The following is a 22299-nucleotide window of genomic DNA, read 5'->3' as shown; positions in this document are numbered from 1 at the left end:
GGTTGGAAGGGACCTTAAACTCACCTAGTTCCGTAAGAATGCATGTAAAACCCATTCCTACCGTTCTCAAAAGTGGTTTATACTGTTATTATGCAATAAAGAACCACATTTATTTGCAGAAGAGCATCAGGACATCAGATGTTATAGTCTGGATAATTTTATTTTCAAATAATACATATTAGCAAAAAAACCCAGAGTCCTCACATGTTGAGGTAAGACCCCACTCACTGTTTGATTGGAGTTTACAGATCTTTTGGAAAAAAAATTAAAATTTGTCTTTCAAATAGTTTTAATTCTGTTGAATTAAAGTTTGCAGCTCTGAGGAGGGTCATAACCAAGAAAAACGAGGCAGACTGATGTTTATATTTAATAAATAAATTTTTATTTAAAAATATCCTCTCATTTATTCACAGTTTCAAGTCTGAAAAAGATAATACTATTCTTGATCAATTCCAACATAGCTGAAACCATTCACTTTCCAAAACAAAATCCCAGAGATGGCTGATAAACTTCAAGAGTCACATCAAAGCTAGAAAGGCACATGTTTTTGTGCAGGATCCTCCCTGGGATTAAGAAGTGCATCCACATATCCACAGAAATCTCCTGGTACAGCTTGGGCTGCCTTTAGCAGTGGAAGCGTTCCAGTGCAGCCCTGCTTACAAAACACATTTCAATAAATACCAAACCAGAGCAGCTGTGAGGTTACACTTTATGCAAAACACGGATTTCACTGCAAGAGAAAAAACCAGGAATTTCCCCACGGTGCAAAAGTTACATTTTCATCTCCAGAACTCCAAGCTGGCATTTCAAACAAAGAAACGCTGCGAGCCGAACACGGCGAGCTCTGTGGCGACAAAAAGGAATGCCCGTGCTTTCCCAGGTTCCAAGGGAACAACAGTGCTGAGAGCTCACCCCAACACCCACAAACAGCCCTGGGAACACGCAGTGCTCCCAGCAAGGCACTGGTGCTGCAGCCTGCAGGCTGCCCTCAGTGCGCGCCGGGGCTGCCCTCGCTCCGCGGGCCCAGCTGCTCCAGCAGGCTCAGCAGCAGCTCCGTGCGCTCCAGCAGCGACGGCCCCTTGTTGGCAGAGGCCCGGAGCAGCAGGGAGTAAACCTGCTTGTTTGTTCTCAGAGCTGCTTCCTCCTCGCTGCTGCCCCTGCAGAGAGAGCAGAGAGGCACAGCTCGTTACTGACCACAGCTCTGCGGGCTGCTCAAGAGCATTATTCAATAATGCTGGTGAGTGTCCCTGGGGATATCCTCAGCTCCCACCATTCCCTGCACTGCAGTCACAGCATTCTGTTTATAATGCAGGCAGGAACATAAAATATAAATATAATAGAATATAAAGTGTACAAGCAGCAGTCAGGTTAATTGCAAGTGCTTCAGGAATGACTGAGAAATGTTGAAGCAAATTAAATTCATCACACGCTTGGCAGGAATCAGGTTCATTTATTAAACAGAACAGGTAGTCAATAAAAAGCCACTGAAATGCAAAGTATTTCTGGGATAAGTTACAAGTATTCCCAGAACAAAGTATTACTTTCAATTACTTTTCCCCTCCAATTTGCACAGCCAAGTTCTGCTCATGACTCCACTTTGGGAGGGTAAAACTGATTTCATCCATTTTGACTGCCAGGCTGCAAGTTTGGCTATCAAACACTAATTTTATGGCATGTTTTACTGGTTTTTTTCCAAAGAGCACCTGAGTCCCTGAAGCAGCATTTGAGCTCAAATTTCCCCCCTTTTCACCCCATTATCAAGGCAGAAGGCAGAACTTCCCCTCTGCAGAGCAGAAAGGTGGAAATGCACACAGGATATACAGAAGGCACAAGAAGGGTTAAATCAAAGGTAGCTTCAAGCTTGGCCTCAAAGTTTCAAGGAGCTGAGGAGATTTATTTAAGAGTCCCCTTGCACAGCATTCAAACTGTAACAGGTTCCCCTGTGTGGAATCTTCAGTGCAAAACCTCAGGATGATGCCAAGGTAAATGTGGAGGTTAAAACCCTCCAAAACAAAAAATGAGGAGTTGCTCATGTTATGAGACAACAGAACTAAACCCATTTACTCAGTTAGCTGTGACATCTGCTTGGTAACATAAATTATCCTGTAAAAATCCTCTGTATTTCACATATCCAGACTGCCACCTTGTGGAAGCTCTTTTTTAGGAGGTGAAAGCTCCTAACATTGCCTGAAAAACAGCAAAAAGGCACCCAAGGCTGTGTTCTCTTCTCATGTTTTTTATTTACCAGTCTCCTAATATCAGCAGACAACTTCTTGGGCACAATGAACTCATTTCAGAGTTTACTTTTGGCAAAACAGCTCTTCCATCAGCAGTGCTTCAATCCCCAAAACTATTAACCCAACTTCCAAGCCTAAAAGAATCCTCTAAACCTATTGCCACATTTTCAGAACTGCACTTTATGTAACATTAGGAGCAGCTCCTGCAGTCACACACTTGCTGCAGGGGGAGTAAAAGGTATTTTCTGGGTCCCAGAAGAACACCACACACATTCAGATCGAATCAACAGAAGGAGTGGGGGAAGGAATTTGCTGCCACACCAAATCTCAACATCTCTTCAAAGTCAGCACAAAAAGAAGTCAGGTTTGTCCTGAATGCCAGCAGCAGGACAGAAGACTCCATTAGGAGTTAATAAATTCTCTGACACCAGTGCACACCTCCCCATATCCATCCCTCTCTTTGCTGCATTACTGATGTGCCTGAATTTCTTCTCAAGTGCTCTGCTTGCCAAACTCCAGTGACATTTTATCAGCAAGATGCATCAAGAGACCAGCAGCACCCAGGAGCTTCTCCCCCAGAAACTCTGCTCAGTCACACACCAATCTCACTCCAGTCAGGATAAAGGACACCAAGTTTCAACTTACCCAATCTTTTTTTTGCTTGAAGTTAACAATTTAATGGATTGGAGGAGAAGGAAGGACATCCTGGACTCAAAAATCCCAAGCAGTTTCAAGACTTCCTCTTTATTAAGGCCTGCAGAGGAATCGTTCACTGACACGCTCTCAGCAGGACTTTTATCCTTGCTGATCTACAGGAGACAAACAACCCAAAATAATTCCACTGAATTCCACCTCTTAAATACAGGGAATGGTTTAAAAAAACCCTCTTGCAGGTGAGCTGACTTTTTGATGTGTTACCCAAACTGCCAGCAAGGGACACACACGTCAGCACTCCTGCAAGTAATTAGTGACTGAGGCACCAGGAACATAATTCACACTGGCTACAGACAGCCCTGCATGTTTAATATTTAAATATTAAATATACCAGAGACAGAGAACTTCTTGTATTATACACAGATTCTGAAGTTCTTAGAGAAGACTTTTAAGGGATAGCAGAGCTGCACAAAAAGAAATTCATTCAGAGTCAGACCACATTTGTACAGAAATATGTTTTAATCCATCTTTGGATCATGTTCTAGAGGAGTTTTTTTTTATCCACTTCCAGGTTAAGGGAGAGCTGCAATACAACTAACTCTGTCCACACTCTTTGAGCCACTGGCTCTATGGAGAAGTAACCAAGGAATATTTTAACTGCCAAATGCCCCTTCATTTGTGAAGGCATAAGCTGGAAGGGGGCAGGTATCACACCACTTGAAGTTCCTTTACCTGTTCAGTTTCTGCCACAAGCTCCTTCCTGATGAGCTGAAATGCACCCTTGGTTTTGGTCATTATATCAAGGGCCCCAGACAGAGTCTTCAATTTCCCAGCACTGCTGTTCTGACCTAAAAAAATTAAGTACAAAAGGCTAATGTTACAGACTGTATTTCTCTTCCATCCAAAAACTTCAGGAGTTAGGAAGAAAGCCCTTACTGCCCTAGCCAGCTGAAAAGCAGCAAGATAAAAGTGCCTTGTCTCCTCTCTTGAGGAAAATTCCATTCTGAGCAGCAGATCGCTCCTGCTCTCATATAAATTTAGTTATCTAAAAATGAAACCAAGTAGGCAGTGGTGGTTTGGAAAGCTGTTTAAAGCCAGAGCTGCACTTACTGGCCATCTGGAACTCTGCAAAGGCCACTCTCTCCAGCTGCACACGCAGGAACTCGCAGGGGGCATCCTTCAGGAGCTGGAAGAGCCGCACTGCTTTGCTGTAGTGCAGCTCAGCGAGGACACGGTGCTGCTTCCTCAGGTGCTCATCACCAACCTGCACTCACAGGAGGGCACACAGTGAATCCCCCCTCTCTGCATGTTCATCAGGAGCCACTGCAAAGGCTCACTTGGAGAGGGTTGGGAAGCAGCACGCGTTTCTTTGGTTAAGTAATTGAAATAAATATATCCCAGCTACAGGTAGAAAATAAATATCAGCTCCACACATACTGAACATGTTAAAGATGGAGTTCAGAAATCCAAAGAGCCTGGGGCAATACCTGGTTCCTGAGGCAGCTGTGGTACATGGAAGCCAGCCTGTGGTGGATGGTGGCAGCTCGGTACTGGCACAGGGGCTGTCGTTCAGACACTGTATCAACATCACAGTACTTCAAGGACTTCATCATGGCTTCACTGACTTCCTTCTCTATCTACAACACAAATAAATACAAATGTCAGGAAAACATCCCTGAAGAAGGGCATGTAGTGTAGGACAAAGGGGAAACAGCCTTAAGCTGAAAGAAGGAAGATTTAGAGTAGATATTGGGAAGGAATTGTTCCCTGTGAGGGTGGGCAGGCCCTGGCACAGGGTGCCCAGAGCAGCTGTGGCTGCCCCTGGATCCCTGGCAGTGCCCAAGGTCAGGCTGGATGGGGCCTGGAGCACACTGGGATAGTGGAAGGTTTTACGTTTTTTTTTCCAACCCAAACCACTTTATGATTGTACAATTGCAGTACCAATTTTGCTCCCTGTTCAGTTTTCCAGGATGCCAACAATGCATTTTTTCAGACACAATGAATGCCCTCTGTTACCTGCTCCTGAGCCTTTCTGGATAAGGGAGCATAATCCTGCTGCAGAGTTGCCATGGTGAAATACGTTGTAGACAGCTCCCAGTTCACAGAATCCCAAACAGCTGGATGCACATCCCTCTTCCCCAGAGACCTCAGTGCCTTCAGGTAGTAGTCAATAGCCTACAAATGACAAAATCATGCACACAGTTACTGCCTGCATTTCTAACAGCTACAAAACAACTTCCCTTTAGTCAAAATATCTCCCTGAGCCCTCTTCAGTATTTGCCATCTGATAATCACTTTAATTCTGACCATGCAATTCTTCTCCCTTGTGTGTGACACTGCATTGTGTTCAACAACACCACCAATGTCCTGACAGCACGGATTAGGGTAGTATGGAGGCAGGACAGCCATCCCAGATTATTCCACCCAAATTTAAACATATTTACCAAAATATTCACAAATACCTCACAGTAGAAGTCATTTTGGTGTTTGGGGTTACCTTATTGTAATAAAGGGCCTCTTCTGGGGAAAACTCCCTTTTGAAGTCCCCTTCAGCTGCACAGTGGGCCTGGGCACAGATCCTCATCAGCCTCCCCGTGTTGCACAGCAGAAGGGCAGCATTGGTGGCATCATCAATGGACTCAAAATTCTGAATTCCTTCTTCAAAGCAGGAGAAACTTTTCTTCCAGAGCTGCTGCTCTGTCGTTGAGACGTTTTTACTCACTAGGGTGAAGCACAAGACTTAGAGACTCAAATTCCTCAGAGTTTGAAGTTTTCCCTGATGGATTTTTGAGATCATTCTACACATTTTGGAGGAATTTTTCCAAACTGTATACTCCATTAATCAGTTTAGGCTCAATTAACTACAGTTTACAAGCCACTGTGATCTACTGTAAACAAATAATCACAATGGACATTGAAAAACTACAAAGTCATTTAAATGTCCTCTTTATAAACAGAAATAGATTTTTCATACAAGTAGTGAACTTGATCACTGCTGTAGCTCCATGAAATGGTCAGGAATAGAAAAAGGATACTTGCCCACTCTCTCAGTCTGCACTGCAGCTGCCTGGTTCATGTAGAACACTCCAATCTCATTCCTGATATTGCCCATCCTCTTGAGCACCTGGATGTGCTGCTCTGGGTTTTGGCTTTTTAAGTTACTGAAGAGTAGGATTTCATAAGCTGCTTCATAGCATTTACAGCTGACAGAAAGCTGGTATTCCAAGTCTGTGGATAAATCTGTAGCCCAGGCAAACACTGGAAAACAAAATGCAAAGCCTTGGTGTCAAACAGTATTTCTCTAATTTAAGTCTAGGGGAAAATGTCCAGAGAAAGTACAAGACTCAGGTAGATTTTGTTTATCACTGAAACAGTTACTGCCTTTAGTTGTTTCACAGCTTCAGGCCATGTCATACAATATCTTGACAACTCCCTTCTGTATGACAGGCAGGCTGAGCCTTCTCTGAAGAAAGCACAAGTGAAGTGCAATAATCCCTGTGCCACAAGTTCTCCAGTGCATGGTTTTGAGGAAACCCAGTGGATTATTTATGTGTGTCACATATCCAAAGTCTAGCACTTCTCCTGTGTCAGGATCATACCTTGGCACCTGGATTCTCTGTGAAGGCTGTGTAATATCTCCTGATCTTCTTTAGTCTGGTAATTATATTCCTCAAGGTAAGCTGCTCTGTTGTTTGCATTCTGAGCCAGCATTAACTGGATATCTCCACAAAGGGTTAAGCACTGACACAGGAACAGCAGCACCTCGGGCAGCATGCTGCCACACAGACAGCAGTAGGTATCTGGTGGGAAACAAAACCAACGTGGATGAGGGAGGGGGAAAGAGAAGAATTACACATCAAAAGGCTTGACACAGACTGACAAGATAATTGGGTTTTATGTTACCTGTCTGCAGAGAATAAGTGTGACAATGTGTTATCCTTAGAAGAAATAACCTATTTTAAAGTCAGTTGCTCTACACAGCTGATAGTTCAAAAAGAGCCTCTATGGTGTCCAAGATGAGCAGTCACTCTGGTAATTACAAATGCTAACCTCAGATTTGACCAAGAGAAAATGGACTTTTTGCAGATTAACTCAAGGGAAATACAGCCTGAAAAGTTAATTTCCAAAAGGTAGAGTTTAAAGCTGCTTCTCAAGTCTATAAAAGACTGAAAGCTGCAGAGTCCTGTGAGTTATTAAGAGGTCTATTGATGCTTTGTGCTAAGATCAAGTGGGTTTGCTTTATAAACCTCCTCCTGCCCTAAGACAGGAGCCTTCCCTTATGGCAGGGAAATGGCAGCACTTTAGCACTAAGCTACTGGCATTTCCCAGTTAGTTACTCTCATTATGGCAGTATCAGTCTAAACAGCCTGATTTTACTTTTTTCCTTTTCCTCAGTAATACTTCAAGATGTATTCTATTTTAGAGGAGCATCCAATTCAAACCTCAAGAGGTTTAGTATTTCTCAGAGTCAAATCTATGTTTAAATAACATGGGAACCACCAGGGAAAAAACACCAGCTTGCAGCAGCATATCTTAGAGCACAGAATACTGTCTTGGCCTTGGCACCAGGACAGACTCTCCCAAATTCAACTGCTCTGGAGCTCCAAATGTGCCCTGAAGTTCCCAACCTGTCAAAATGGGATCATCTTTTTATTGATCAGTGACTGAAGTTATCCTCACTACGGACTTCTGCCCTGAATACTGAGCTGGACACTGACTTCAGTTAAACACAAGCTTGTCAGACTTGTCACTGCACACCACAGGGAAAAATCATGCACAGCAGTGTCTGATGTGGTGACAGGTCTCTCCAGGCAGTGGCACAGGTGACAAATCCATCCAAGGAACTTACCATGGCACTGCAAGGCCAGCTTGATGTAGCGCAGCGCTCGCCCGTATTTCTGCAGGATCATAGCAGCATCAGACAGGACATAATAAGCTCTTGATGACTTCAGGATGAGCTGGAGTTTCATTTTATATTGCCACGATCCAGGAATCATTCCTGACTGACTGGAATGCTTGCCCTTCTGGAAGGAGCCCACTGTGAGAGGAACAGAACCTTGTCAGTGACTCTCCCCTCTAGCACGTGCCAGAGGCTGGACAGGAACAGGCAGGATGGGAACTGCCTGATCACAGCCCTGCACAGGCAGAGCTCTGCAGCTCATCTGCAGAACAGAGCCAACACGTGGCACTTCCCCTTGCACTGCACCCAACAGCAGCATGCTGGAAGGCAGTGGGACAGTGACAGTGCAGGTGACCTCTCTGATCTCTGACAGCTTGTGAAACACAGGAGCAGAGGCCAACACTGTTCCCTCAGGGAGCAATAGAAAAACCACAACAAAGTCACAGGCAGAATTTGGCATGTTCTCTACCACATCCTCAAGATAAATGCTCAGTTGCTGTATGAACAGTCTCACTGAGAAAGCTTCCAAGTGTGGGATTGCCCTCCAGCACACAGGAACCTGGATAAGCTGGTCCTTCCTACAAGGGAAAACAAGCACTCTCACACTTATTTCAGGATATCCTCTGCATAAAGTGATGAAGCTTTTCTTTGAAGCTGCAGTGGTTATGGAGCCAGAAAAAACTGATCCTGATTTAAGGCCTCTCCCCACCAAGGGACAGAATTTTGCCCTGACAGCATTTGCACACAGAAATGAGTCTCTTGGTAAGGTGAATTTACAAGGCCTGACTTGTAAATCCACTATCTTACAATGTTTATATATAAATATATAGTAAGTAAATATAATAAATTCTTAAGCAGTACATGTTCTACTAGGACAAAGGCCAATCTAAAACAGTAACACCCCAGCCAGCTAAAGACACACACACTGTACATACCCTGTATCCACTCACAGGTAGTTCTCTTGAAGTTAGAAATCCCAGTATTTACAGCATTTATCCTTTCCATGTGTACATAAATATGTAGATGTGGCAGAGGAAAGCCATAATTCACATCACAGCAAACAAACCCATGGACTGGGACACAGCAGTGAGCAAGTAGCTCTGCTGCTGCTTCGGGGACGGACTCAAGCACAGATCCAGGAATCTGTGTGAGTGTGAATAACTCAAAATTGAACTGGCTTCTTATTCAGAGATTTTTCAAAGGCAGAAGGGAGGAGAAAGGAAAGAATAAAGAACTGCCAAAATAGGCAAGACAATTTTTTTTCCCCTGGTCTGTGCTTACAGGGCTCCTTGCCCTGCAGAGAACTCTGCTACTTTCAAACAAAAAGCCATTCCTGGAACTTTTTATATCACTCCAGAACAAAATAAAATAAAGAGACTGTAGTCTGTTTGTAGTCCTGTAACTCCAGGAGTTTGAGCATTTAAGCAAACAAAACATTTCTAATTTGCTGCTTCTTTTCACAACAGTAGAGGTACAAGAAAGAAAACAAAATCCCAGTTAACATTTTATATGCAATTCAAGCACCAAGCCTAATGTAGGAACAAAACCTGCCAGAAGGGAGAAATTCTTCCAGAAAACATCCAGGCCACACACACATAAAGAAATTAAGCCTATTTTTAAATCAACCCACAAAACTTAGGGTGCTGCACATACCAAACCTCAAAATACCAAGCCTTTATAGAAGTCATCTGAAAGCCACATCTAAATAGGGTCCAGTAAAATAATGTGTTGACTAATAAAAGATTCTTTGCTATGCAAAATAACTCAAATGAGCTCCTCTTTTCATATTTAAAAAGGAACAGACTGTTCTCCAATTTTCAGTGCACTTTTCCTTAGGCAATGCTGTAATTAGTGATTTAAGCACACTGTTTTGACAATCAAAATAAAGTAGCAGCAGTTTGTGTTGGCACTGGAAAGGTCTTATTTGCACAACAATACAACTTACTTTTGTCTAGAAATAAGGCCATCTGTTTTTCCAGAGACTCAGGACCACCACTGGTGGATTCATCCTCATATTTCAACGGGATTGGAGTGCTGGGGTCAGCTGCAGGAAGGTCACCTTCTTTTTTAACACTGCTGTCAACAGACTTCAAACCCTACAAAAGGGAGAAATCATTTTGTTCACCTTGAGAGCAATGTTTAGCAAACAGAGCAGATGAAGAATTGGGTGGGAGGTGAAGCATCCTCAGGAAGCTGGCAGTGAACTCACCTCCAGGACGTGGTTGAGCACCAGCCTGCAGCGCTCCTCGGTGCCGTGGCAGACAGGGAAAGCACAGCTGGGCTTCAGTGGGGCACCAGGGAGGGACCAGAAGAAATGGTGACACAGGAAATACAAAATTACTAGTCACAATATGTAAATGAGAGGTAACATCAAGACAAAGTGGGATATGGTAAAGAAAAAAAATCTACACAAAGCTTTTACCATGGAATTCAACCATCTCAGATTTTATGAGCAGCCCATGAAGTGTTTCCTTGCCCACTTCAGTTAACCTGAAGGCAAAACTAGCAGGGAACTGAATTTCACCACCCATGAACTGAATCATCCAGGAAAACCCCTAAATACCCCCAGTGTCACTTACACGTATTCGATGCACAGACTTGTACTTTTCTGGTACTGACAACTCCCCAACAGATTTGATGATTGCCACTGCTTTATTGTCATCTGGGGGATCAGAACTGTTGCTGTAAGAACCATTTTCATCACTGTCTGGCATCTCTTCCTCTTCCTCACTGTAACTTTCATCAGAATTTCCATTTATAGGGAAGTCTGCACTGTCTTCTTTTTTAGGTTCATCCAGCTGAAAAAGCTCTGATAACATGTAGTTTGCTGAAGCAATAATCTTTGCAAAGAAGAGAAAAAAATTATTCAATCTCAAGTTAAATTTTTCTTTTGAGAGGAAAGAATATAAATTATCTTAGAATAAGGAGGACAGAGGACATGCAAAGAGGTGTTGATAATGTGTTAATACAGCCTGAGCTAACTCCCTGGAAGGGAAAAGGATCCAAGCTGATCAAGTTCAAAAGAGAATAAAAACCAATTGGTAGAGAACAAGTACTGCCTGTTCTGACAGCCTGCAGATCACAGGAGACAACACAAGGAAAAAAAAAACCAAAAAAACCTGAAGAGATTCCATTGGGATTTTGAAAACCTTTCACAACTCTAGAAAGAATCCACATTCTTATTAGTTTCCTCTTCTAATCCATTCTAAATATGACTCAGATTTTTCACATCACATTTTTGGGATTCATTTTCAGCTGAAAACAGCTTAAATCATTTAGAGTCTCTCTAGCCCAAGCCAGTTCTCAAGGCAGGTTGCCCAGAACTGTGTCCACCTGGGCTTTGAGTATCTGAAATGATGGAGACTACAACTTCTCTGGTTGGCCTGGTCCAGTTTTCAGCCACTTTCAGAGTAAAAATGTTCATATATTCACATTTTACACTTTTTATCCAGGATCTGCTCCCAAAGGAGCAAGAACAACAGACTGAACATAATGAGAAGTTCCTTTTTAGATCAGGACAGAAGACTTGTGCTGCAATGAGGGGCAGCAGAAAATACTAGTTTAAAAAATAGCATGGGGATTATTTAAAAATAAAAGTTTTTTAAGTTTGTTTATAAATTGAAATTCTCTCCTTTGGGAGGAAGAAGTAGCATACTATTTATTACCAGGTTTATTATGATTACAGCATCTGTTGTTTATTAAGATTACACCATATTTACACAAAAGTGCAAGAAAACTTTCAATTCTCACTTGAGGATGTCTGCCATTGTCCAACAACTTCAGACAATTCAGGAGCAATGTTCTGATTGTGCCATAGTGTTTCTTGTTCTGGTTTTTCTTCAACATCATATTGCAAGCAACTCTAAAAAGAAAGTTTAACAAAACAGTGAAATCCCTGGATAATTGCTTTGTGCTAGAGAAAAAAAAAGCTTTAAACAATATTCTACAATTGTAGATCTTCCAAACTTTCTAATGAGTCTACAAGACTCTGTCAGCAAAGAAGTTTAAATGGAGAAATGGTGAACAAGAAAAAGTCTCTTTTGCTCTAGTGGGACTAAGATTTAGATAGTTTGTACATGACTGTCATTTGATCATGATTTTTGCTCTGTGCTCTGAATAGAACTGCACCAAGAATGAAGTACTTCAATAAAAATGATAAAAACTCACTTGTACAGCAGAATTGCCACTGGCATTGTGAAAGGGTTTTGGTATTTGTCTTCAGTCTCTTCACAAAGTGTGGTGAGGTCGTAGAGCTTTACTATGTCACTCCCACTTGCTGAAAAGGAAAATCTTTCATTAATCAACATCACATGAACATCAATCTTTTCAAACTGATCTAAACCTTCTTACCTTTAAACAGCCAATAGGTGTGTCCTTCTTTGGTGCAATTTGATTTCAGAAAAGATAAGATATTTTGAGCAATATCTTTTATCACTTTGGTAGAAAAATTGGAGTTTTCCAAATTGGGAATATCTTCAGTCTTGATCATTTCATATTTCTGCAAAGAACAGAAATTAAGACTCAAGCTCAGGAGGGTTTTGAGACACCAAAATTAATATAGCAGTGTCTCTATCAACAGCTAGAAGAAACAAAGTCTGGTATTATAATAAATTGAGTTAATTTCTATTATTTACTTTAAGCAAGCACATCTTAACTACACCTTGACAAAGCTTTAAGAAGGATCCATTTCTGTCACAAACATGGTGAATGGAGAACAAATGAGGAAAAATAAGGGGCAGAAGGTACAACAACTGCTACTTCAACCAAACCTAGTCAGCCTAGGAAACAACTCCAGGCTACCAGGTAGAACAGAAACACAGCTGCTCTACAGTAAAACAGCAGAAACAAACACTCAAAAGCTTGCATCTGTCTTGGCAAGGGAACACTGCAGATTTCAAGATGCAAGAAACTGATTTCTGCTGTTGCATTTTTTCATTTTGCCTTCACTCCAACACCATGGGAAGGAATCTTGCATGCGTGAAAGGGAGGGGAAGAAAGAACACACTATTTTTAGATGACTGCTGCAAGCTGTCCAAGATGCTTTTCATTCTGCACCACAGGATTTTTGTCATCTTTGCTCAGAACAGTGTGAAGGATTTGGGATAACTGAGGCAGTTTTAGAAGATGAAGAATGAATTATTATTTTAAGGCATAATGCCAAGAGCCAGACTTACCTGAACAATTCCATTGACATGAAAGCACATCACAAGCTCTGGTACGTTGCATATTAAGTTGTCCAACCAATAGTCAATCCCTGTTAGCACATTTATTGGCTTGTTGTTATCCCTAAAATAAAATATTTCTAGTGTTACTTAAATCTTTGTTTACCCTTCAGGAAATATTAGGGATGTTTACTAATGGGATTTAGGTGTAAGTCACCTGAGAGTGGATGAACACTAAAACCATTATTTGTGAATTGTTGTATTAATGAGTTATAACAAAAGAGATGTGCTGATTAATGGAATATGCTCACATTCCATCCGCAGTCTGGAGTTTTTGCCCACATTTAACAGGCTTCAGACATCACACTATTACCAAGATAAGTACTTCAGAAGTTCTAAAGGAAAAGCATTTTTAGCTGCAACTAATTATAGCACAAACCTACTCTCAAACCTTCCAACACTCCTTGCAGAGCAAGGTACTGTTAACTCCTATGCGTGTCTTAAAAAGATGACAAATACACCAAATCAGCTTCAAGTTTTTGCTCACTGTTTGCCTATGTAAAGGCAGGAACAGAACGAGTGGTAATGAAGGGACTGACATTAAATTAGGACTGGAATAGTTCTGTCTCACTGCTCAGTAACATTTTAAGTGCTTATGCTCAACAAACAGCTACTGAAATTCAGACTCCCAGGAAGAGAAATGTTATTGCTCTCTTTTATAAAAATAGCAAAAAATACACATTGCTAACTAGGAAGCAGAGTAACAAATCAATCAAGGCTGGTATAAATAATATCTATGAACTTCTGAGCTCACCTGAGACGCAGGCTCACAGCAGGGTATCTCCCACCTCCAAATATTGGCATGTTTGATCCCACCAGCATGTGGATATCTTCAAAGGTCCACAGGATATTACGAACAAAGTCATTTTTAAGTCCCTTGTTAAGAGAAAACAGAATTGGCCAGTAAACCGGTGGCATAACACTTGTTCTCCATGACATTCTGTGGAATTATGAGACAGCAAGAAGCCAAAGCAGCAAATAAAAGCCAGCACGTGACAAACCCAGCGCGTTCACGGGAACTTAAAAGTGCAGATGCCACAAAAGCTACTTCTACAGGGATGAGGTTTGGCCTTGGCTCCAGTTTAGGCCTGGTTTGGAGGCGCTGGTTTAACCTGGGGGGTTCAGCTCTCACATAAAGCATACCTGACTGTTCTCCCCGTCATTGAACAAAGGAGTCAGGTTTTGTTCTCTGGGGGCTGAGGCCACGTGCCCCACTAGATATGAGGGTTCAAGAGGCACATTTCCCTGTGGAGAGCACAAGGATAACGAGTGATTCTGCTGCTGAGGTCAAGTCAGCCATTTAAAAAGATATGAACAACAAAAGCATGTAAGGGAAAAAAATTTACCTCCAACATCTTTAAATAAATCTGCATAAAACTGCAAAAAGCCTCTAGGCAGTGACTAGAATGCTTCTTTTCTACAGTTAGTGCCAAAATGTAGGGTTTTGTAATATTCTCAGAGGCTCTGGGAAGAAACCAGGAAGAATTTACAGGAGCTCCTTATTAACCCAGGGCCAACACCAGATTACCAGTGTCCAGAAGCAAAACCTCTATCCTGCTGGATTATTTATGAACTAAAGACAATGGCACTGTGCAAATGCCCAACACCTTCTTTATGATAAAAAGTCTGCTGAATGGAGCAATGGCTCCTAAGGAGGGTGGAAGAGAGGAGGAGTCCATTTCCTAAAAGCTTTCAAGCACTGAAGCATTTCTCCATTTCACACAACACATGCAGTTATAATTTTATGGCCAATGGAGGTTAGAAACTCCCTAAATTTGGCAGATCAGTTGGTAACACTGTGCAAGCACAATTGTAGCATCATTATTATATTAATGCAGACTGAAGACAGCAGACCTTTCAACCTCTCCAAAATTTAATCAATTCTGTTTCATATCACTCACAAAAACCACAGGAATTAACAGTTTTCATAAATAAGTTTAGCCAGAATAGAAACCCTGAATTAGGGCCTGATACTAATCATAGCTTGTTGCATAATTGCTGTAAACATCTCCCCTTCCACTTGTGTAATCTCATGGCAAGTATTTTTAAGTACTGCTTAACTGTTTTCCCTTTTCAGAAATTTTCATTTTCCTCTTCACCTAACAAATTCAGGGCCACCAGAAGATGGATTTTAATGGAAGATTTAAAAAGAAAGTCCAGAACCTTAAGCTTCCAAACACATCTTCTGATTATGAGCATTTTCCTACTTTTAGGTAAAGGCACTGATGAATACTCTTAGCCAAAGGCTTTGTTTCTCAAAGATGCTGGGATAAATAGCAATTCAGCATTACAGTGACAGAACAAATATCTGCATTTTGGAGCTCTGAATCACTGGCAAATCTGGAACTGCACCTCCTGCCAAGTTCTCCTCATGCCTTAGCTCAGCTCTTTCAGCACAGGGAGCTGCAGCAGCACTTCTGAGAACCTTTCCCCATCTGTGGCTGTACAAACTCTGTGGTGCCACGTAAAACATTCTTCATACCAACCTGGTTAGAGGCACCTGGATCTTCAGATAGCGAGGAAGGCATTTCAAAAGGAGCTGGCCAGGAGGCCCTTCCTGCTTCATCACTCTCACCTGCAACAGGACCCTCCTGGTGCTGCTTGGAAGTGGAAGGAACAGGCTGAGCAGCTCCATCTCCATTAATGCTGACAAGGAAACATTTACAAGTTCAGCTGACAAGATGCAAACAGATCCATTTTTAGAGTTGTTATGTTTGATGCACCCTTGCCAACAAATGACTTGGCTGATATGCAGTTAATTAAGTCACGCTGTTTATTTTATTCTTCAGTATTTCAATTTTAAAATAAAATACTTCCATTTCTGTGAAAACATTTTCATGCTATTTCCTGACCTCACCCCTCAATTCCCTCTGTTTAAAGAAGAAGCAGTAAATAAGTCAGAGCATAATGGAATTTTAACATTTACTCCAAGACCAAAAACCAAACAGAAGTGCAGAATGCAAGTTTCATGCAGACAAAAGGTTACCTGTAATACAAAAACTTAGAAAGTATTGCCTTCTGGTACCAATGTTCTTTACTCTTCTTTTTTCTTTGCCATTTCTGATCTATCAGCCTTTGATAAAACTCTTTCAGCCATGTCCAGTCTCCTGTCTAGGCAACAGAAGAAATATGAAAATAATGTCAAGAAGCATCTGCAAAGTAAACCAAGTACCTAATAAACTCACAAATACTCCTCCCCAAGAAGAAACCAAGAAAAAAACTTCAGAGCTGAAGTCCTGAATTGGTCATTTATTGAAACTATAGCTTCTAGGAAAGTTACGTTCCTACTGATAATTTGACTTAACTAGGAAATCAGATAGATAAGAGGCTACATAGTAAGAAATACATATTGCTTATAAAATAAATCAAATGGTATAGCAACACTGAAGTAATGACACAAAAGTGAGATAAATATTAACACTACAATGCCATAAACACAGGACATCAGTGTAGTTTGTGGGTAAATTGCTGCAGAACAGAACACCCTTGGCACCCACATATGATTTTTAGGGATTTTCAGACTTTTTTTTGCTACTCCATTCCTGAAATAATGCATTTTGCCCACGTGCCACAGTTACCAAGAATCAAGTGGCTCACCTGAGACGATCTCATGAAGAGTTCCTGGATATCCAACTCATCCAGCAGGAGTGTTCTCCCAATTCTGTGCACTGCCATGCTCACATGGGATTTGCTGTAAGGGATCTTCAGCAGTTTTTTGATGTTCTTGCAGAAGGAAAGTGAAAAGAGAAAGTATTTAATATAACTATGCTGCATGGAAAACAACTGTCAGGAAACTAAGGCTCCATCATGTGTAAGTGATTTGGGAAAACTCCACCACTCAAACATCCCCCTCCTTCCTTCTTCTTCCCCCTTTGGTCAGTCAGAGTCCCCTCTCCTGGCTGTGTCTGTTCCCAGTTTTCCATGCACTCCCACACCCCTGCCAGCAGGACTGGATGAGAAACAGGAAAATCCTTGGCTCTGTGCAAGGCCTGCTCAGCAACAACAAAAACATCTCTGTATTATCAAGTTGTGCTCAGGACAATCCCAAAGCAGTCCCTTTCCAGCCACTGGGAAGAAAATTAATGCCACCCCAGCCCACATGGTCAATAAAACCTGACAGTGCCAGGGATTTGAAAACCATTCCACAAGAAAATGCATTTGCTGAGGGCAGAGAACACAAATGACAGTCATAAAGAGACCAAATCATCAGGAGAACAGCACACATGGCTTAAACACATTCTCTGATTTGATCACCATGACCAGGTACCAACAAAAATGACAAAAATATCCAAGGGGATGATTTGGACTGTGAACCTTTATTTTCACAGCATGAATATCAATTCTTTGCCAGGTGTCCAAAGCAATCCAGACAGAGATCTAAATCTGAATACAAATCTGACAAATATTAGCATGAGCATGCTTCCTCTTCTGAGTAGCTTCATCTGAATTCTACAGATAGTACCAGCACCGAAAGAGCTGACAAAAAACAAAGGAAAGAAAAAGTTGAAGGGCAGCTCTCTCTTCCAGATAAGAATAGAAGTAAACCATCTCGAGAGCAACAGTTTGCATCAAAATAACTGACTTCAAACACACAAAACAACTACCTTGCAAGACTGATGTGCTGCATTCATTAAACTGCACACCTCAGCTGTAAATTATTTGTAGAATTCCAGAGGAAATATGATTTTTCTCTCCACATTTCTTATTCAGTATTCACAACTCCCTTACTTGGTGATCTGTGATTCACTAAGGGATCTTTCCAGATACCATGACAGCATCTTAAAGGTTTATGCAATATAAGAATTTGAATGAGAGAATTTAAGATGTGTCCATACCTCTGAATCAGATACAACATCCACATCATTTCCAACGGAGTCAATGAAGTCATAGGCCATCCCAAAGCTATTAAAAAAAACATTACAAGACAGTTCCAGTGTGACATTACAGACCTGGCTTTTATAGTCATTATATCTTTGAATGGCTTCGTAAAAAAAAAAAAATACCCAGCTAAACATCCCCTAGTGTAATAAGACCTAAAATTAACAAAGTGAAGATTTCATCTTCATATTCTGCAAGTTTTTCAAATATGTCTTTGAAAGTGCTTAGATCTAATTTCAGGACATTTAGAACACTTCAAGTTTTGTGGAAATCAAGAAAAATCAGAGAACATGAAGGATTCTTTTAACACTGAAAATAAGAAGAGTTCTTCAAGGAGTTTCTCTTTAAGGCATTAAGTATATTAAAGACTTTAATTTTAGTAGTTCTAATTGAATTTTACCTCTTATTCACATTTTCCAGAACTGCCCTACATGTTGTAACAGACACATTGTCTCTTTCCTCCACCCTTGTTAAGGAAATTACAAGGTACTTAAGCTGGAATATTTCAATGTACAGATCATTCTTTAACACAAATCCAGATACTACTAAAATCCAAAACATACATGATGTGCAAGCTATACTTTTGTTATCAGCTTTTTAATACTGACACTAGAGAAAGAGATTGAACTGCCAGACACAATCATAGTATCTAAAATAAACATGAAAAATTGATAAAGCCCTGAAGAACATGTTAGTCTGCTCTGAAAAGTACAGCTCCTAAAAGAGATGATGAGGATGTAAACAGACCTTGAACAAACTGTTCAATTTTACTGACTGGCTGACTTGGTGTGAATTTGCTTGCTCAGCACAGGACTTGAGCCTGCTGTTTATGAACACTCTGAACTCATTCAACAATTCAGCAAACACCCACACAAAGGTAACACTGCTTCTGGGTGTGCCCCTCATTTCACCTATAGTGTGACAGAAATATGAAATCCTGATTAAATACGAAATTTCATTTGCCATTAGTCAGGTCCAGTTTCTAAAGATCCAGAGAGCTGTAAATTGGTTTCCAAGGGGAAGCAACCACATGTTCCATTTCACCTGTTATCAAAGGCAGAAGGGCTGGCTGAACCAGTCCAGTTTGATTTGGGCCAACCAGGCAAGAACAAGAAGTCAGTTTGACTCTCTGAGGCAAGGTGTCAACAGGCACGTGAACAAATAAACAAAACCATCTCTGTATGTTATAGAAATAATCACCATCATCAAACATTTACTAATGAGACAAGACCATAGAGGCAACAACTCAAAATGAAAAAGCAGAGGGAGAATGCTTAAAATAAAGCCATATGTAGTTGCTATGGTAAAACCTGTACTTTTTACTTTAAATTACATAGGATCCAAGTTCACAATCAGAATTGCTTTTAAAGGCCTGGAAAAAAATAGGGGCTGCTGTCATTTACCTTGAGAAGGGTTTACTTTTCTTGCTGTTGCCCAGAATGGTTGTCCCTGCTGGTCCCAGCTTGGCACTCTCCCGTAGCCAGTTGGCAGGAGGCAGCTTCAGGTCTGTTTTCTCCTGCAGACGGGCAAAGGCTGCCTGAGGAGGGGCTGAGGAGTATTTCACCACAGCACAGCTCTTCACCTCGCTGCCTCCGAGGAACAGCACCGAGCCCTGGTTTCCAGAGAGAAATCAGCCTTCTGCTTAAGTGCTGGCAATTAAAACTACCAGGCTTGTTATGTGATAAGTTATTTTTAAGGCTAAGTGAGCAAAATCCAGTTCTATATTCACTTACCTTTCCTCAGCACACACAGTTTTCCAGTTATCCCAATTCCAATTAATGTCAAGCATAAGCTTCACTTTAGGAATTATCACAGAAACATTGAGGTTGGAAAAGACCTCCAGGATTATCAAATCCTATCTGTGATGGATCACCACACTGTCACCCAGACCAGAGATCTGAGGAACACATCCAGTCTTTCCTTGGACACCTCCAGGGATGGGGGGGCCTGTTCCAACACTTGACAACCCCTTCCCTCAAGGAATTCTTCCTGGTGCCCAACCTGAGAGCCCCTTCCCAGCTCCCTCAGCCCCTCCTGGGGCTCCAGAGCCTTCCCCAGCTCCGTTCCCTGCCCTGCACACGCTCCAGCCCCTCAGTGTCTTTCCTGACAAAACAGCCCCAGAAAGTGAGGCTGGACCTCAGCAGGGACAAACCCTGCCCCGGTCCTGTGGCCACCGTGGCTGATCCAAGCAGGTGACAGTGGCCTTCCTGCCCACCTGGGCACACTGAGGTACGAGAATGAAGTGCCACTAAGGTCACAAAAATCAGTCAGAAAGGCTAAAACGACTCCCACTGAAGTTTGTGAAAGTAGGTGTCTATTAACACCAAGTGCTCCCTAACACCAACATTAAAGCTAAACAGGCTTCTACCTTATTATTATTAAATAATGATAAATTAAAGAAGCTTAGTGTTTGCCTGTTTATTTTCAAACACGCAGCTGTCACCCGTGCGAGAGGAGCTTTGAACTAACACATGCCGAGGGAAAAACAGCTCCACAGGACACCACTTACGTAAATACAATGCACTTAGGCATAACAACAGCAACACGGCTCGCAATTAACGCCTTAATCATAATTACCGTGTTCCCTACAGCACTCCGGCCCTGACAGACTGGAAAGAGGATCAAAAACACCGCTCCAATTAAAACACCACGGGGAGATGTTCTGTAGGCACCGCTCGACCCCCCTCAGCCCCTCCACCTCACCGAGCGCGGCCGCCCCTCCGCGCCGCTCACCTGCTTGGGCTCCTCGGCGTCTCCCCTCAGCGGGGCAGCGGCGCCCGCGCCGCAGGGCTCCTCCATGCTCCGGGAATGGAACCGGGAATGGAACCGGGAAGGGGCGGCGGGAGCGGAGCCGCTTCCCGGGGGCGTCCGGCCGGGATCCGGCGCCTCTCGCGAGACTTTTCGAGAAGGCGCGGGAAGGGCGGGCGCTGAGGGCGGCGCCGTGAGGGGCGGGAGGCGGCGGCGGCCGCGCCGTGAGGGGCGGGTGTGGCGCTGCCAGCGGGCTCAGGGAGTCCTTGAGGTCGGAAAAATACATGGCTAATTTGTGAGCGATCCCTACTTTGTTCAGTTACACCAAAGCACGGAGCGTCACGTCCAGTCGTTCTTTAAGCACCTCCAGGGATGGGACTCCACTACCTCCCTTGGCAGCCCCTTCCGATTCTTGGCCACCCTTTCCATGAATACATTTTCCCAAATCTCCAATCTGGATCTGCCCTGGCACAGTTTGAGGCCATTCACAGCTGAGCCAGAAGGTCCTCCCGAGCCTCCTTTTCTCCAGGGTTTTTTGACTTTCCTGGATAACTTAATGAAACAAGCGAAAACTTGGTAATTCACAGCTGAGCCAGAAGGTCCCCCCGAGCCTCCTTTTCTCCAGGTTTTTTTGACTTTCATAATTTAATGAAACAAGCGAAAACTTGGTAATAGGGTACCTCAGCATGGCAGAGGATTGAAAACTGCAGTGTCCTGCCCTCTGTACACTGAGTTCAACAAAAGCTAAGCACTAATAGCTTCTGTAAGCAAGTAATTCCTAAATAGTGCCCATGGGATTTTTAATGTTTATTATTTTCCATGTAGATGGTATTCCTCATTCTCTAAAGCACAAGAGGCAGTACACTTGATGACTGGTCAGGGAGTACAAATGTGCTGAATGCCTCTTAGATGACATCTATATCTATAGCCACATGTATCTTTTAATAGATATGTACACACAGAGAGATAGATATAGATCATGGAATCACAGAATGGTTTGGGCTGGAAGGGAATTTAAAGATCATCGAGTGCCACCCCTGCCACGGCAGGGACACCTTCCCCTGTCCCAGCTGCTCCCAGCCCCAATGTCCAGCCTGGCCTGGGATATCTCCAGGGATCCAGGGGCAGCCCCAGCTGCTCTGGGCACCCTGTGCCAGGGCCTCCCACCCCCACAGGGAACGTTTTATTCCTAATATCCAATATCCAATCTAAACCTAGTCTCTGTTAGTTTGAAGACAAAAAGAACACAAGTGTCATTTTCCTTACAGTCTGTCAAGGCAAAGGCTTGGTTTGTGCTATATTGGCCAAGTGTGCTGCAGTTAAATAGTTGGCATGTTTCCAAGCCAGCCCTTGAATTAAAAAAAAAAAAAATAATCCTGAAGACGCAGCCAGGTTTTCTGTAAATACTGGGCGTGTGTTCAATTAAGATGTGTGTGTGTGGAAACGCGTTTTCAAAAGAGCAGGAAGTTACATCTTAAAAATTCTATCTCAAACGTCCTTTGAGTTTTTCCTCAAAACCAGCTCTCCTTTCCCCACCCGTTCCTATTCAGGCTGTGAAGAGTCACTGAAGTGATTGTACAGAACTGATTTGTTTTTAACACTGAATCCTAAGACGAGCTGTTCTTTCCCGCTGCCCTGCAGCACAGGAGCAGGAGCGGGG

The 22299-nt window shown here is 42.5% G+C and overlaps 1 protein-coding gene across 2 annotated transcripts; it reads right to left on the bottom strand.

The window, feature by feature from the left end:
- Window positions 1-354: 354 nt before the first annotated feature.
- Window positions 355-20788, bottom strand: EDRF1 (erythroid differentiation regulatory factor 1). 2 transcript variants are annotated; one of them, XM_039731456.1, is made up of 25 exons: window positions 20625-20788; window positions 19295-19503; window positions 17849-17915; window positions 16611-16736; window positions 16000-16124; window positions 15500-15659; window positions 14157-14258; window positions 13768-13889; window positions 12966-13077; window positions 12142-12289; window positions 11959-12067; window positions 11542-11653; window positions 10371-10631; window positions 10001-10072; window positions 9737-9887; window positions 7741-7929; window positions 6491-6691; window positions 5931-6149; window positions 5389-5612; window positions 4908-5066; window positions 4379-4528; window positions 4002-4155; window positions 3624-3739; window positions 2883-3046; window positions 355-1157 (listed from the first exon to the last, which is right to left on the bottom strand). In XM_039731456.1, the coding sequence occupies exons 1-25, from the start codon at window positions 20688-20690 to the stop codon at window positions 989-991; spliced, it is 3687 nt and encodes a 1228-aa protein (XP_039587390.1). In that variant the 5' UTR covers window positions 20691-20788; the 3' UTR covers window positions 355-988. The 2 variants fall into 2 exon arrangements, with proteins under 2 accessions (XP_039587390.1, XP_039587391.1); XM_039731457.1 differs by lacking the exon at window positions 14157-14258.
- Between the last annotated feature and the right edge of the window lie 1511 nt (window positions 20789-22299).

The sequence above is a fragment of the Passer montanus genome, unplaced genomic scaffold (genome assembly GCF_014805655.1).
Source record: "Passer montanus isolate IOZ18808 unplaced genomic scaffold, ASM1480565v1 scaffold77, whole genome shotgun sequence".
Taxonomy (NCBI): Eukaryota; Metazoa; Chordata; class Aves; order Passeriformes; family Passeridae; genus Passer; species Passer montanus.
Note: the sequence above shows the minus strand (reverse complement) of the source record. Positions and strands in the feature narration are given on the sequence as shown.

Excerpts from the sequence above, each read along its gene's own strand:
- EDRF1 (XM_039731456.1), bottom strand. The coding sequence starts at position 20,690 with ATGGAGGAGCCCTGCGGCGCGGGCGCCGCTGCCCCGCTGAGGGGAGAC. Across the intron at positions 16,737-17,848 it reads ATGTTGTATCTGATTCAGAG|AACATCAAAAAACTGCTGAA; the intron begins GTATGGACACAT and ends TCCTTCTGCAAG. Across the intron at positions 4,156-4,378 it reads ACAGCTGCCTCAGGAACCAG|GTTGGTGATGAGCACCTGAG; the intron begins GTATTGCCCCAG and ends CTGTGAGTGCAG.